The 14,729-nt window shown below is 39.6% G+C and overlaps 1 protein-coding gene across 3 annotated transcripts in view; it reads right to left on the minus strand.

Annotated features, from left to right (window-relative positions):
* Nucleotides 1-4: 4 nt before the first annotated feature.
* The window catches only part of PDE8B (phosphodiesterase 8B), a 76,455-nt gene continuing 61,730 nt past the window's right edge, over nt 5-14,729 (minus strand). For 2 of the 3 annotated variants that reach the window (XM_074533468.1, XM_074533467.1), the window contains exons 14-22: nt 13,534-13,698; nt 12,732-12,777; nt 12,164-12,299; nt 10,768-10,966; nt 9,592-9,809; nt 8,508-8,643; nt 6,192-6,359; nt 4,551-4,680; nt 5-4,001 (exon numbers count right to left, since the gene is read on the minus strand). In XM_074533468.1, coding sequence (XP_074389569.1) covers nt 3,886-4,001; nt 4,551-4,680; nt 6,192-6,359; nt 8,508-8,643; nt 9,592-9,809; nt 10,768-10,966; nt 12,164-12,299; nt 12,732-12,777; nt 13,534-13,698 — 1,314 coding nt within the window. In that variant the 3' untranslated portion in view covers nt 5-3,885. The remainder of the gene's footprint in view (nt 4,002-4,550; nt 4,681-6,191; nt 6,360-8,507; nt 8,644-9,591; nt 9,810-10,767; nt 10,967-12,163; nt 12,300-12,731; nt 12,778-13,533; nt 13,699-14,729) is intronic. The other variant, XM_074533471.1, reaches the window with a different exon arrangement.

A 14,729-nucleotide genomic window follows, 5' to 3' on the forward strand; every position in this document is an offset into this window, starting at 1 on the left:
TGAGGTACACAGAAACTGTTTACTAGTAGTAGCTGAAGTTTCACTTGGGTTAGCCTACATTACTGGACTTTATACAGCATTACCATTACACCGTTACCAAGTTTAGCATGCAGTGTGATTAGTTTAGCTTAGTCTTTCCATAGTGCATTCATCAAATTAAATTGTATCTAATAAAAAGCATTTGCCTTACCATGAATTTTCAGAATCCTTTCTTAAGCAGTAGGAGTTGATATTTCAATAGTAGTGAAACTGTGTTTTGCCATATGAATACTAAATTCTCAACTGAAGTCTGACTGCAGAGAAACCTGCATCAAGTTTGTAAGGTAAATAGTATTTCAGGGTTAAAAAAATAAGTAGCTCAGTGCACAGATACTAAGAGTCTGTCCTAACAATAGCTAAACAGGAGTAGGGAAAGAAATGCAAACTAAAACAAAGCTCAAACCACAGCAACAAAAACACAAAAGCAAAAAATAGAATCAACACACAAGCAAGTAAATAATCCCCTCTCCCCCCTCCCCTCTGTTGTTGCCAACAACAACAACAAAAAAAAACCAAACTGAAAAATGAAACAGTTAAACCCAGAACTGATACTAAGACAGCATGAGGAAGGACAAGATAATGAGTGGTACATTACCATTTGAACAGAGAAGAGCTAGGGAAAAAGGAAAGTTTGGGAACTTAGTGGTCATAAAACTATGTAGAAGATGGTGCTACTATCCTCAGGTCTACTCAGGAGATACAGCACTTAAATGGTGTGGGAATAAGTCTTGTGCAACTTTTCAGTGCCATCTCTTCCCTTTGAATCACTGAGAATTGTTTTCAGTACAGGAAACTATGTGGCTCTAATTCCAGACCTCAGATACAGTGGCTCATGTAGGAAAGGCATTTGGATTACAGCTGAGGATAACATTCCTTTGGGTATATGGTATTAAACTTGAGAGAGGAAAGATGTTAAGTTTACATTGCTTCAGCTTGTCTTCTTCAGCAGATGATGCATTTTTGGCTTACCCAGGAGAAGCTGGGGAGATAAAATGTCTCTTTGGATTTTTTTTTGTTGTTTTAATTGCAAAATAACTATTTGGTTGTCTATAGTGCTTGTGTATACACACTGTTATGACACCTTTACAGTGAAAGCTTATGAAACAGATTTTTTGGAGAGTCCCTGTTACCATCAATTATAACTACAGAGAAGGAAGGTCATATTTTTATAATGTCTTCTTCTAGCATGAGAACAGCTATTTCCTTTTTATTTGACTGCTGTTAAGTGAATACCTGGTAGAGAAACAAACCTTTTCAACAGTACAGTTCTAGTCACAAAATTCACTGTGCATTTTACAGGGATGTAACTCAGCTTTAAATAGTCCTACATGCAGGTGTAAATATTTGTATTTATCAAAAGTGCCATTGTTCTCAGATACACTCCATTGGCAGGAGATCTCCCAAGGGTCTCTTCTTTTAAAGATGGTTGACTTAAAAGTACTCAGTTCTTTGTTTTACAAATGAACTTTGAGTGTAACAAGAGAATAAATGAGTTTGTCACTTGCTGTTGGGAGATGCAGTGAGCAGAATTATGCTGACCTGATGAGAATTTTACATCTAACTGATGTCCTAAATATTTTTCCACCTTGCAGTAACACTGAATTCCATACGTTCACGTCATGGAAGCAAATATCTTTGTCTGACCTACTCTTAATACTTCTACAACTGTAGGTGGCTGTTTTTACATCTGTGCACTGACAACAGCATGAAACAAGCAGCTGTTAGTAAACTGGACTAGTCTAGGAGATCTGACATAACTGGCAGATTATGATTAATCTGTGCTGATTTGTTTTGCTATTAAAGAGGACCTATATCCACCCAATTTTTTTCTTTTATTTATTTCAAATTTTTTTCCTTTATCTGACTGTGGGAAGAAACACAAGATCCTGCAACAAATATATTGATTCTGTATTAATGCCTTTGCCTCAGTTCTGGTTCACAAGTAGAACTTTATTTTTTTTGATGCCTTCCGCTGTTGACATTTTGTTCTGTGTGACAGAAGTGTGACAAAAATTATGAATTAAATGTTTTACATGGATATGGTCTTATGATGTTGCTACATTTAACAGATTAAATTAACAAAGCTTAAATCTTGGGAAATTCTTTCTTCTGATGCAAGCTGCACTGAATGTTCAGAATAGTTAAGGTACAACCACTAAAAGCACTAGTTCTAAATAAAGAAATGGTAAAAGCAAACAGTATACAGTATTAAAAAAGAGGTTCAACTTCTCTGAATAAAAATCCACTGAAGAATGTTGCCATAGATAACAGGAAAGAATGAATAACCATGCTTCACCAGAAACACCATTCTTTCAAATATACACGATGCGGCATTTTGATACACAGCAACCTGCCTTGGCTGTGACAAAAGTAAGGATCTGTTACAATTCTAACAAAAATATAGCCTCTATACATTCTTCTGCACATACATTTTATGAATGTTGCCTTTTGTTTCAGAACTTGGTACAAAACATACAAAAAAGGTTGGCACATATGTAAGCTACCTCCAGTAAACAGCATTGTCACTATTCTTCCATAGCAATCTATGCTGTTTGCTTTTTTTCCCCTTTTCCTTTACCCAGTTTGATTTTTGATACAGCACAGGGTAGGTGGACTGCTTCTTTAACTGCAGCCACAGCTCTGACAGTCTTGCTTGCAGCCTGGAGTGCACAGTGTTAAAAATCAGCAGTTCTGCTAGTACTTATTTACTAAATAGTCTGAGAATAGTCTAAAATTTAAACTCATGTTCTGCATGTGATTAAAATGAGATGTACAAAAATACACATTTGGGCTTTGGAAGCCTTAGCATAAATTTCTTATCTTGGAACTAATGAAGAAATATGTTTGATTTCCAACTGATATACATATTTCTTACATCACAAAACCAATCAGCATTTTATTAGGAGGATAAAGCAGTACAAATTACAATGTTTTTATAAATTATAGCCTGGAAAGTTCTTTTAAAAAGTGATAGGTTCATCCTAGAAGTAGCACAATAAATGAACTTGACATAAAATTTAGATCAGTTTAATAAATTGATGACCATGTTTACAAACACCATTTTTATAAAAAAGTATGGTGATCAAGTGCCACAATAGTTTTTTGTGTAAAATTTGATGAAAACTTTTGTGATAACATCTGCAAGATGGCAGAGAACCATGTGGATGGCACTACCTAGACAGAGCATGCTTACTTTCCTGTATTATATGATCAATTTTAGAGAACATTGACTCCTACCACGATTTTATATAGAAAAGAACAGGTGGTGCTGTGAGAGAGTCTCTGTAATAAGAAGGTGTTTTAAAAGGTGTCATGTTTGGGTTTTTTATGTATCCAATTTATTAAAATTTACTTGTTTTGCTGTGCATATTCCCCTTTGAAGTATGGTTCCTAGAGCTGAAGAACATTGACAGAATTGGAACAAATTTATGCTAAATAAGTGGGAAGTTTCTGTCCTTATTTGTTAGGCTATTCTTACTCTCTTGGTGACTAGATTACCCCTCTCTCTGGAAAACAGTTGTGTAAAGTGTTAGTGAATACAGCTGTATCAACTACAAGATTCAACAAGTGCATATTCAGTATTAGAAACTAGTTTTAGAAGTACATTTTCTGCCACAAAATATTATTTCTGAAGAGCACTTAGTCATCTGTGGTTTATATAGCCTCTAAAAACATTTTTCTGTAGAATTAAGAGAAGCTTAAAAATGAGTAAAATATTTCCTTCTTGTCATGCAGTCTTAATTTCACTGGAAAAGCAACATTAATCCCCTTTGTAGCCAAGAGTTCCTGTAAGTGATTCACAGTGAAACTGGTAGAGCAAGAGGTCTGGTTTTCTTGACTTGAGTATCAGTTGTTGTTTTCTGATGGGAGCCGGAGACTCTTGCACTTCAAATCATCCAGTGTTTTCCAGTGTTTGTAGTTATTAGCCAAGTGTTGCATCAAAACTGGCAGATGTGCAAATGCTGAAAGAATAGGAAAAAGAGTTTTACCATGTTTATAGAATGAGCAGAAGAACAGCCCAGCCTGATCTGAAATTGGCATTCTCCTACTCTCTTTTGTTCTTCCAATTTCTTAAAGTGATACTAAAAGGGGAGAGATTTGTGTGTGTGTGTGTGTGTGTGTGTGTGTGATTCTCTTTCAAGAAAAGCCCTTTCCAAACGCATGGTGGCTTCATTAAATGATGCTAACATGCAGCCATTGGTGGTCTTAGATTCTGCAGCTCAGAAGAAATACAGTGCCAAAGGAAAAAAAGACATAGATGAAAGAAAAAGCTTAGTTATAAGCCATTACTACTTCTCTACACAGATTGCCTGGTAAGTGCACAGCTTCATTGTGTGCAGTGAAACAGACTTCAGTGTCATGACTGCACAATATTTTGTGTTGTACTGCTTATATATGGGTACAGTCTCTGAAAAAAAGTGGATGCAAGGCCACTTTGATATTAGTAAATTTTGGACTGTAGTAATCTCTGAATCTCTGTGTCAGAGGAAGGAATTAAAATCAGTACTTACCATCCCATGCATCGAACATATCTGTTATAAAATAATCAATGAAGGAAATCTGGGACTTGGGGATGCTGCAGGTGTTTCTGTCAAATACTGGCATTACAACAGGCAGGCCCTGTCTCTTCTCTTCATCAGTCTAAGAAGACAAAACTCCAGTTAGCAACTAGAGCTTTGCTGACTTCCGTGCTGGCGTAGCAGAGGTCAAGGCATTAGATTAATTGCAATAGGAGATTTGAGACAAGCCTTAGAACCTTAGTTTCATGTGTGTTGTCTGGAACAGGAACTGAAATCAACATCTCTTCCCTTTCACAAGTACTCTTCATTACTGCAGTCCTGTGATTGCACTTAGCTCCAACAGGACAAACTGCTGTAATTTGGTGATTAGGGTACACCAACTAAAAATATGGAAAATGGCGCTGTAGAGTCCTTTAGCAGAAAACAGGTTTGATCCCTCATTTTTCCACATCTGTGGTGGGTGTTACAAACCATTTGTCTTTTAAGTAAGAAGAGATTGTTGCTGGTGCTATTCCTCTGCTTGTATCAGGTTATCAGGTGAATGAAAGTATAGGTAAGCCCTTTAACTCTGTCCCCAACTGGAAGAGGCCTGGTTTTCTTGCACCCACTGTGGTGCAAGAAAATCACCTCAGCAGTTTCTTAGAATGTAATTTGGAAACACATCCCCTTTTAAGTAGCACAGGCAACATTTAAAACAGGAATTGGCAGCAGAACAGTCTCCAAAATTAGCAGAGGTGAATAAACAGGAGAACAACTCTCTGAATCTCACATTGCTGCAAGCAGGCTAGTGCTTAATTTGGGCAATTTAAAGCTCATTTATGATACCCTGACTGCTAGGGAGATACAACTTAAGTGATCTTTGATTTTTCTTAGGACATGGCAAAATTTATTCACTATGATTAAAATGAAATTCAGACATGTTTCAGAGAGTAGCTACAATTTTCTTTCAGGAGTAACTGCCAGGTGTTAATATGAAGGGTAGGCATGCCCACTTTTCTTTCTCTCCACTCATAGCTGTTATTTCCACACCATTACTGGGAAATAAAAGCTAAGATTTTATCAGCTGTTAATTAAAAAGGTAAAAGAGTGTTTCAGGAAGCTGGTTGCATTCTGGCAGAAAAAACTGAATATGAAGAAGGAAAGCTGAGCTTCCAGTACTGTCTGGACACATCCCATGTGGTAAGGATTTACACTGCCCACATGCCTGCACTACTTTTCTGCCTACTGTGATAGTAGTTGAGGTTCCATCTTAGAAGAGAAAGGGCAATCCCAGTAGTTCAGCTGAGGCATTGATCTGAGGGAAGGTATTGGAACAGGAAGCTAGAATGCTGACCATCTTGAATTTCAGCCAGTTGACTTGAGTAGGACTAATCAAATAATTTTGGTCAGATCATGAAAGTGTAAAACCTCCTTTCCACCCGTCTGGACAACAAGCTTCATGATAAGCAAACTAGCTAACTGCTTGGAGTGAATTCTTCTGGATGAAATTGAGGGGCCAGTTCAGACTGCAAACAAAAAACATATATCTGGACTCTGTGGTGACACTATAGGCAGACCCTATGTGGAACAGCAGATCAGCCAATGTGCACTTCTTTATATAATGTAATAGTTAAGTCATAAAAATATACATACCTGTGCAAAGTACTCCTCTGAAATCCTACCTGCCCATTCAATACATAGCTCTAGGGGGCGACATGGATTTGCTACATCTGCACATTTAATCATCATGCGCTTGATCAGTGTCTGGTTGTCTGGAAAATTCTTTATGTTGGTTGTGCATTCAGTGTTGCTGCCATCATTCTGTAAAGGAGAGTTGGTTACAGGGGTCATCCCTGTAGGACCGAGGGCATCATTATCAGCTCTGCCAGACTTAGGCACTAAGCAGGCACCCAGTCTATTGCCTTACAGTTTCATGCAGAGCACCAAGAACATGGAAAAGAAGGTGATGTCTGAGAACTGGTGCCTTGCTAAGTAAGTAATGTTAATCCAAATACATATTAGAGTTGTGGTCATTCTCAAAATTAGTATCAAAGTTTGTGAAATAAAGTGCCACAAGCTCTTTATCAGGTAGGATGTTACCTTCTCTGCATCCCAGCCTGGTCCTCTTGGGGATGAATCCCTTGATAGAGGATGCATCTCATGAGAGGGGATGCATTCACCAACTGTAAGCTCACAAACAATCCTCACTTCTGAATGTTTAAATGTAGGGATGGTGATGGTAGGGGACTGCTTCACTTAGGAGAGTTTCTGGAGTTAGATTTTTATTCCTAAATGAGAAAACTGAGGCAGACATGGGGCTGAATTGACTGGCACAACTGTTTCTTTTTCACACAGAAAAGCAGGTCTCTGACATTCAGTTCCAGAATGTTTCCAAGTGGACGGCTTTCTTTGTCTCAGATTTTGAACTTCAACCTGGAATCTTTGATCTGAGTTCCTGGTGAGGGTGAAATATTACATAACCTATGAGATTAACAGTAGGTAATCACAGGAGCAGCAGATTGACTGCAGAAATTCTCTGCTTGCTAGACAGTAAAATACCAAACTGGAGACCAGGTGGTGGTGATAAGGTATTGTTCCCAGTCTGCTATGGCATCATATTCTGGATCTTGAGCAGTTTAAAGGCACAGGTAAATTATGGAGTAATGAAAAGCCTCCACCTCTGCTCACATGGCATTAATGCTATTCTCAAAATAATGTATTTGTGGGATTTTGGCCTCCCTCCACTGCTAAATTCAACTATTGAGTCAGAAACTGAATATAAGTACTTTTTGCCACCACAACTAAATATATTTGTGGCTTGTGGGGAACTATTTTGCTGTGACTTTTGCAATTCAGGCATTAATCTTCTAATTTTATGTTTAGCAGTTAATCCTTTTTCAGCATGGGTAGCCCAGCAAAGAGCTGTCAAGTTAACCCTGTACCTTAACTGCTGTTCAAGACCAAAACCAGAAAGAGCCACGGCTAACAGTAAAGAACAGAACAACCTAATACTGAGGGAAAAGAAGAAGTCTGTGGCGCAAGTGGTTCTGTCCTTCACGTTTATTGTGAGATAAGTTCAGCAGCACTTGTGGTTTTCCAGCTCATATTGTGAGAGAGTGGAGCTCAGCAGTCCCTAGAAGCAGGTAATTTCAGATGACAGAATGCTGTCTTAAAAGTTGTAAATGGTACCCACAGTACAAAGTCCTATTTTGGATAGCTAGCAGAAGATATTTCTATTTGGTTTTAGCATTGCTGACCTTCAGTTTTGTCTGATTTTTTTTTTTTTCATGTTTCCAACAAAGCATTATATTCACTAAGGTGCATTAAGACAGTCTTTCCTCAGGTAACAGATAGTTTCCTCAGATAGTCTTTCTCCAGGTGCCCTGGAGAACCTGGTCAGGTCTTGGGTGCTCAGCCTCGAGAGGGGGCAAAAGAAGGTAAGGAGGTGATGGGAAACTCAGAGACAGCTTATTAAATAAACCCTGGTGGAGCTTGAGAGTTGTAACTGTTATGCAAAAAGGCCTGGACATCTCTTGGTGAGTGCCAAGGTCTCAGGAAGTTATTCCTCAGGGCATATTACACAGAGACAAAACTGTCGAGAAGGTTCTTCAGTTACCACCCTGGACTCAGACAAATCCCAGTGTTTGGAGACAGGACCATAGGAACAGGTGCCAACCTGGCTCCGTGCACAAGAATTTTCCATGTAAAACAACATCCACTCATATATTTCCTGAATACAAGATAGCTTTTAACACAAGGCTTATAAAATGAAGTGTTTAAATGAACTAAGAGCAGAAAAGAGAAAAAGCGTATTTTTTCACACTGCTGTGTGAGGCCACAAATCCATTTGTGTCATTTGGGCATTGCCATAATGCAAATTAATGCAAAGTGAATGAAAATGATACTTAAGGTTGTCTGGAAAGAACCTCACTGAAATGCCTGAAGGCATAAAGTCCTGCAAGCACTTACATGTGGGCTGGTCTCCTCAGATGCCATAGGCTTGTTGATACTGTTCACAAATTTGTTCACATGCTCAAAGTGCTTTGTCATCTCTGTTGCCAAAACCATATCAATAATGGCCTGTCGCAATGTCCGGTAGCGATTTCTAGGAAAGAAAAAGAGTTCTTGCTCATGAGCTTGCCAGACAGAGCTCTGCCCTTTCCTCATACCTACCCACATGTTGCTACAAAACACTGCTCAGGGACTCAGCCACAGCTGGCACCTTCAGAGTTAGGAACAGTCTAAGGATGGAGGAATGTACAAGATCATGCCTCTCCAAGTTCCCCCCTGCTCTGTTATTTTTACCTAATGAAAATCCTGAGAAATCAGCAACAATTTACTTCTCAGTTTCATAATGCTGTAAGACTAAGATAACTTCTCCAGGAATGGCACCAATGTGTCCATATATGTTCCGCTGTATGTTAGTGTTAGCTTGGAATACAAATCTCAGGTTTTTTAATTATCTCTTTGGGGTCAGACTCTTTCCCTTTCAGAGCTCTTTCTCTCTCACCTTGTCCCTACAAAAGCTGGAGTCATGCAGTGGGAACACCTGGGCTGCTTTTCCATGCCCAGCCAACCACAGGGAGCTTCCAGCTCTCCCAGAGTTTTATGTCCTCTGCTACCACCCTTTCAATTCCACATGAATGCAGTAGTGCTGGGATGCATAGGACCTTGTGCAGACATAACATGTAGCATCCAGATGCTGTTGTATAAAACATATCCCAAAAAACTATTGCCCAGGCTCCTTCAATGAAAAGGCAGTAAGCAAAGATGCAGCCTTGAGGCTGTTAACTCGACCAAGTTAATGGAATTCATAAAAGATTATTAAACATCTCTCTCAGCTTCCAATAATTACAAGTTGGAGGACAGAGCTGGTGAGGGGGAGATGAAAACCGTTTTATAAATCATGTCTATATAGGATTCCAGAAGAGGTTAAATTTTATTATCTGTATTTAAACTATGTATTCCTGTTTAGAAGGTAGACTCTCAATTTGCCCCAAACTGCCAAATAAGCAGTCCACACATGGACACTGCCCTTGTCCAGCAGACACACCTATCAATATTCTTGAAAATGTTGTATTTGCTGTCTTTTGTTGTAAGCTGAAACGCCAGTGCTGTGTGATGACTCTCTAATACAGCTGTGTCATTGTAAAGGACAGCTAATTCACTGCCTGCATTGCACAGGAAAGAGTTGGTCCGTCCAGGATGGTCTACATCATGAATGGTGGCAGCTATTAATGCAGCTACCTCATCTAGATGGTCCAGACTTCCCTATAGGAAGAGAGAAAAATTACAATGTGGCACAAAAATTACAATAAATATTTTCTGATAACTTCGAGGTACCCACAATTACACAAATGTAAACTTAAGCAGGCAAGTTACCTCCTTGCAGTCATTTTCCATTCACTGTGCCCACAGATTACCTCCCACAAAATTTCCACTCCTACCCTTATCCACATATGCTTTCTTTAATGAAGCTTTTTACACTGCTGTCACCTGAGCAATATCTTCACATAGAATTCTTCAATGGATAGATGACCTAGTGGTTTCCTTCCACTTTGTATGCTTGCCTGAATGTACCTCTATTAACTCTGCTTCACACACCTTATGTTTTAGCACAGGATAGGGTAGACTGTTTCACTTGGAAGTAACCTACATGATCATTGGCCAACTGCCTGACCACTTCAGGACTGAACAAAAGTTAAAGCATGTTATTATGGCCATTGTCCAAATGCTGCTTAAGCATTGACAGGTGCGGGGTATCAGCCACCTCTCTGCGAAGCCTGTTCCAGGATTTAACCACTTAGTAAATAAATGTTTCCTGATGTCTACTCTGAACCTCCCTTGGCACAGCTTTGAATCTTTATCACATGTCCCATAGCTGAGTACCAGGAAGAATAACTCACACCTCCCTTTCCAAAGCTTTTGCAAAGCTTTTGTGAAGCTTTATTAAGAACTGTTACCTACAGCCAGTTACATGAGACAGAAAACAGCCATGTTCCCTCCCCACCTCCATCATTGCTACTTAAAATGTAAATCTGTATAAACAGATTTTAGAGAAACTGTGTGGGCCTGCTTGCATCACAGGAAGACTTCAAGGACAGAGAGAGTTTATAACAGAGAGAGTATATGAGGACCATTATTTAAACATCTGACTTCTGGATGACACACATAAAATGGCAAACACACTGAAATCCTAACCCAAAGAACTCCTAGGTGATGGTTCTACCTTAACTCTCTCCTTCCCGAGAAAGAAGGCAGTAGCATGCAGGACATCTGCTGCATGTGTGGAGTTGTGGTATGAGTTGGAGGAATGGTAGTTGGCTTCAATGACCTGCAGCCATGCCCGCAGTGTTGCTTCCGAACAATTTAAAAACTCAGAGACCCCAAACCGGGCAAAAACTTTTAAGCCCAAATACACTAATGGCCTGAAAAACAATAGAAGAAAAAAGCACTGCTGTAAAATAGGAACTTGTGATGTTCTAAAAGTGATACATTGAACACAGAAACCAAGACTTTTAAAAGGGGTGGGTAAAGTTTGAGTTTTTAAGTTACATATCTATCACCTCTAAAAAGCTGGGCCAAGGCTACAAGTGATTGCATCTATCATCCTTTCAGACGTAATTTTAATGTTTTGTAGAAATTGTACAATTCCATCAGTTTCAAGAATTCCTGTGGCTTCAGAGAAAACATCTTAAAACACTTTTTTTGTGTGTGTTTAGTATCTGTCAATCAAACAAAATTCCATTTCTTTTTTCCTGAGGAGAAAAAGCAGACTGAGCATGACATGAGCACATGCCAAAGGCTAAGAAGTCCTAAGCCAAAAAAGGTCAAATTTCAATTGTAAAGTGCTCTGTGGGTGTGGGTGTGTGTGTACAATGCTGGGAATGCCAAGTGTGAAACAGTAAACAGAGTACAACCTCTAATCTTTTTGATTCTTAAAACCAAATCCACTCTGGGTTGTCTTTTACTCTGTGTTGCCTGTGAGAGAGTCCTATCGATCAGTTACATTCTTCCCTCCCGCAAGATGTCTTACAGAGCCTGTGAGCTGAGAAAGGCATAACCGAACCCCAGCATCTGCAGATTAAAACCAGGCAAATGCAAATTTTTAAAATGGCTATTTTATGCAAAGAGAGTACATAAGAATGGGTAGTCTGTTTGATTCTTTGCATCTTGGAATGAAAGCAACTTTTCTGTCTGGATGACGTGCTTATTTTTGCGGTCTGCATGACCTCAAAACTACTGACGTCTGTTTTCATTATAAGCTTTAAAATCCCAGTCTGTTGATCCTATCACTGGTTTATCCTCCATCCCATTTTTTTATCCCTATAATCAAAAGCTGCAGTTGCCTTAGATCTTCCCAAACTGTGGGATGATTTCGGTGAGGAAGGGGAGAGGTTTGCTTTTCCAGCAGGACTATTTGCACATGAGCAAGAAAAAGGGCCATCTGGAGGGCATCCAGCATGTGGCAACATCAGACTGCATTGAACAGTGTCACTGGGACAGAGTGGAACTGTGGCAAGCAAGACAGCTCTCACAGATTTGCTGTGTCTTGCTGCAGTTTTTCCAGAGCTACAGCTCCTCAACAAAATTTCTCTGGGCACCCAGGGAAAGGAGTCCAATACCTTTTATTTGTAACAGCCTCCAACTCAAAAATATTGAAGTCCCAACTTTCCTCGTTATCTAGGAGCTGTGCAATACAGGGTGGAACATCACTGATGGTGTTTGGCACTGGAAGGTGAGTGTGGCTCAGGTTCATATCTGTTGAAACGGAATTTGGGATTAACACATTTCTGGGTTATTCCCTCTACACTACCACAGCCCCTCCTCAGAATTCCATTTAGAAAGCAATTCTTTTTCAAGAAAAACAACTTTTTTCCTTACATGAAAGAGTCTGTAAATGCCTATAATAGAAAGGTTTATTACAGAGCATTTGAACATAAACCAAAAAGATCAGTGAGCATTTCTTTGAGTGACAATTTGTTTTTTTGCTAACATTTTAAAATGCGTTATTTTAATTGTTTGAGCCCATTTCAACACCAAATTTGAGGCAGCCTGGCACTTCTGCTGCAGTCATTTAGACAGCCATTTCCACAGATATATATTCCACTGCAAATTAGCCTGAAGCTGTATGTTAGCGGTACTAACAAAAGAAGTCACACGTGCAAAGGGAAGTTTAAAATGGTGGCTTACTCTTAGAAAACACATACTCATTTCCTGACAGTCTTCTCAAACCATCCTGGAAAAGAAAGCAAGTTTATCTTAGTTTTTTTGTATCACTAGTTTCAAAACCACGACATGCATTTTAGGTACTATTCCTGGATACTAAAAGCAATGCTCTTATTGCAGCACTATAGCATAATCTTGGTTTTTGGGTCTTTCAAAGCAAACATGAAAGGATCCCTGGAACACTGGTATGAGATCTCCAGAAAAGATATTAAATACACAGTGTATTGCCCACCTTGACCCTCTCATTGGCACCTCCATCATTTCAAATTGGCGATTATAATTTATTTTTCATTTTCTTTATATTATTTTGGTGGGGATTAGCTCAGTGTCTATTAAAAATGAGTAAATCCATGACAAAATTTTGACAGTTTGTCTCTTGCAGCTGTTGCAGGACCAAAATTAGAGCTTGATTAAATCAACCTCACTGATACACTGGACTAACTATAAAGCAATCTCTCTAATCCCACATAAGCTTCTAGAGTTTCTATGAAGTATCTCCTTCAGTATCTTCTGAGAGATTGGATATAGTTTCTGGTGGCAAGACTGTTCACTGGTATCTGAGGATGAATGTGCACAGTGGACTGAAATGTGGCCATAGGTTACTACCTCCTGCAGTACTGCTAGTAAAGAGGCCAAAATGCTTAACTGAAATGGTGATGAATTACAAGTCCCCTTCCCATTGCTTGGGAAATTTTAGCAGAGCAAAGCAGTGAATTGTGATCTAGGACACTGGTCGAGCAGTTTTGTCTTTACTAATTTTACTCACATTCATCAGACCTCCAACAAGATCACTTGTGTGAGGATCTTCATCTTTGGTACCTAACTGAGGGGAATAAAGTTCTGTTGTTCGCAGGATTTCCAGAACTCTGTCCAATGCCTCTGCTACTGTGATCGGGCTGTTTTCCTGGGCAGCGTTAATTATGTTAATGACCTGAAGGCAGATTAAGGAGGCAGGCAAAGAAAAGTGAATGGCACCTTTTTCTTATTACAAAATTTTTATTCTTGTCTTGATTATGCTAATTCTCATCAAATTCAATGTAAGTCTCCACAACCCTTGAAGTACAACTCTGAAAATGTAAATTTGTGCTCAGATTTCCTGGTATCCGTCTGCTATTTTTAACTGGCAAACTCCTGGGAAGTGGAAGTAGAACGGCGTGAAATAGTTGCCAGTGAGTGGACCAAAAACCAGCAATGTCCCGGTACTTCAGCATATCCAGGTCTGCTCTGAAACAAATATTTCAATCCCTGAAGGAAAATCCAAACAAACAAACTCTTGGATGTGACTCAGATATGCTGATATTATACCATGATATTCTCCTTGTAGAAGTCAAGGGCAGAGAGCAGAAGGTACTGGACTGTAGGAGAAGAGGATGGCTCTTTGAAACCCACACTCTTCCTCAGCCACAATCTGGAAATGCAGCAGTGACTGCTCCTGGCTCTGCCAAGTCCCAATGCTGTCTTCTCCAGGAGCCAGAGGCTGCTGCACAGCCACTACAAGCCTCCCTGCGGGTATGATTGAGGATAAGGAAAAGTAAAGGAGCCAGCTGTTCTTACAGTCACAGTGGTGCTGGGAAGTGAGAGCCTGATGATAGCAAGAAAAGATAGGGAGAGAGGAAAAAATTATTTGAAAGTGGAAGATACCTGACACCCTGGTGTGTTACAAGTGACTGTGCAGCTGTTTTGTGACAGCAGAATTTGTGTGGCAGAGTGAAGAAAGGCTGCAGAAACTGGGGGAGACAGAGGATGGTGCAGATCCTCCCTCTTCTGCAGGGTATCTTATAAATATCAATAGTGAGAGCAAAGGTGAGACTGGAAGAACATCCTCCTACTCACAAATGACCCAACAGAGCAGTGTCCCCTTCCTGCCAGAAGCCATGCATGTAGCAGGACACTCTTCTCCTCTCCCTAATATACTTCCTTATGACTAGCATTTGGAATGCCATGATGACATGTAGGAAGTGC

Source organism: Zonotrichia albicollis, chromosome Z, assembly GCF_047830755.1.
Source record: "Zonotrichia albicollis isolate bZonAlb1 chromosome Z, bZonAlb1.hap1, whole genome shotgun sequence".
Classification (NCBI taxonomy): domain Eukaryota; kingdom Metazoa; phylum Chordata; class Aves; order Passeriformes; family Passerellidae; genus Zonotrichia; species Zonotrichia albicollis.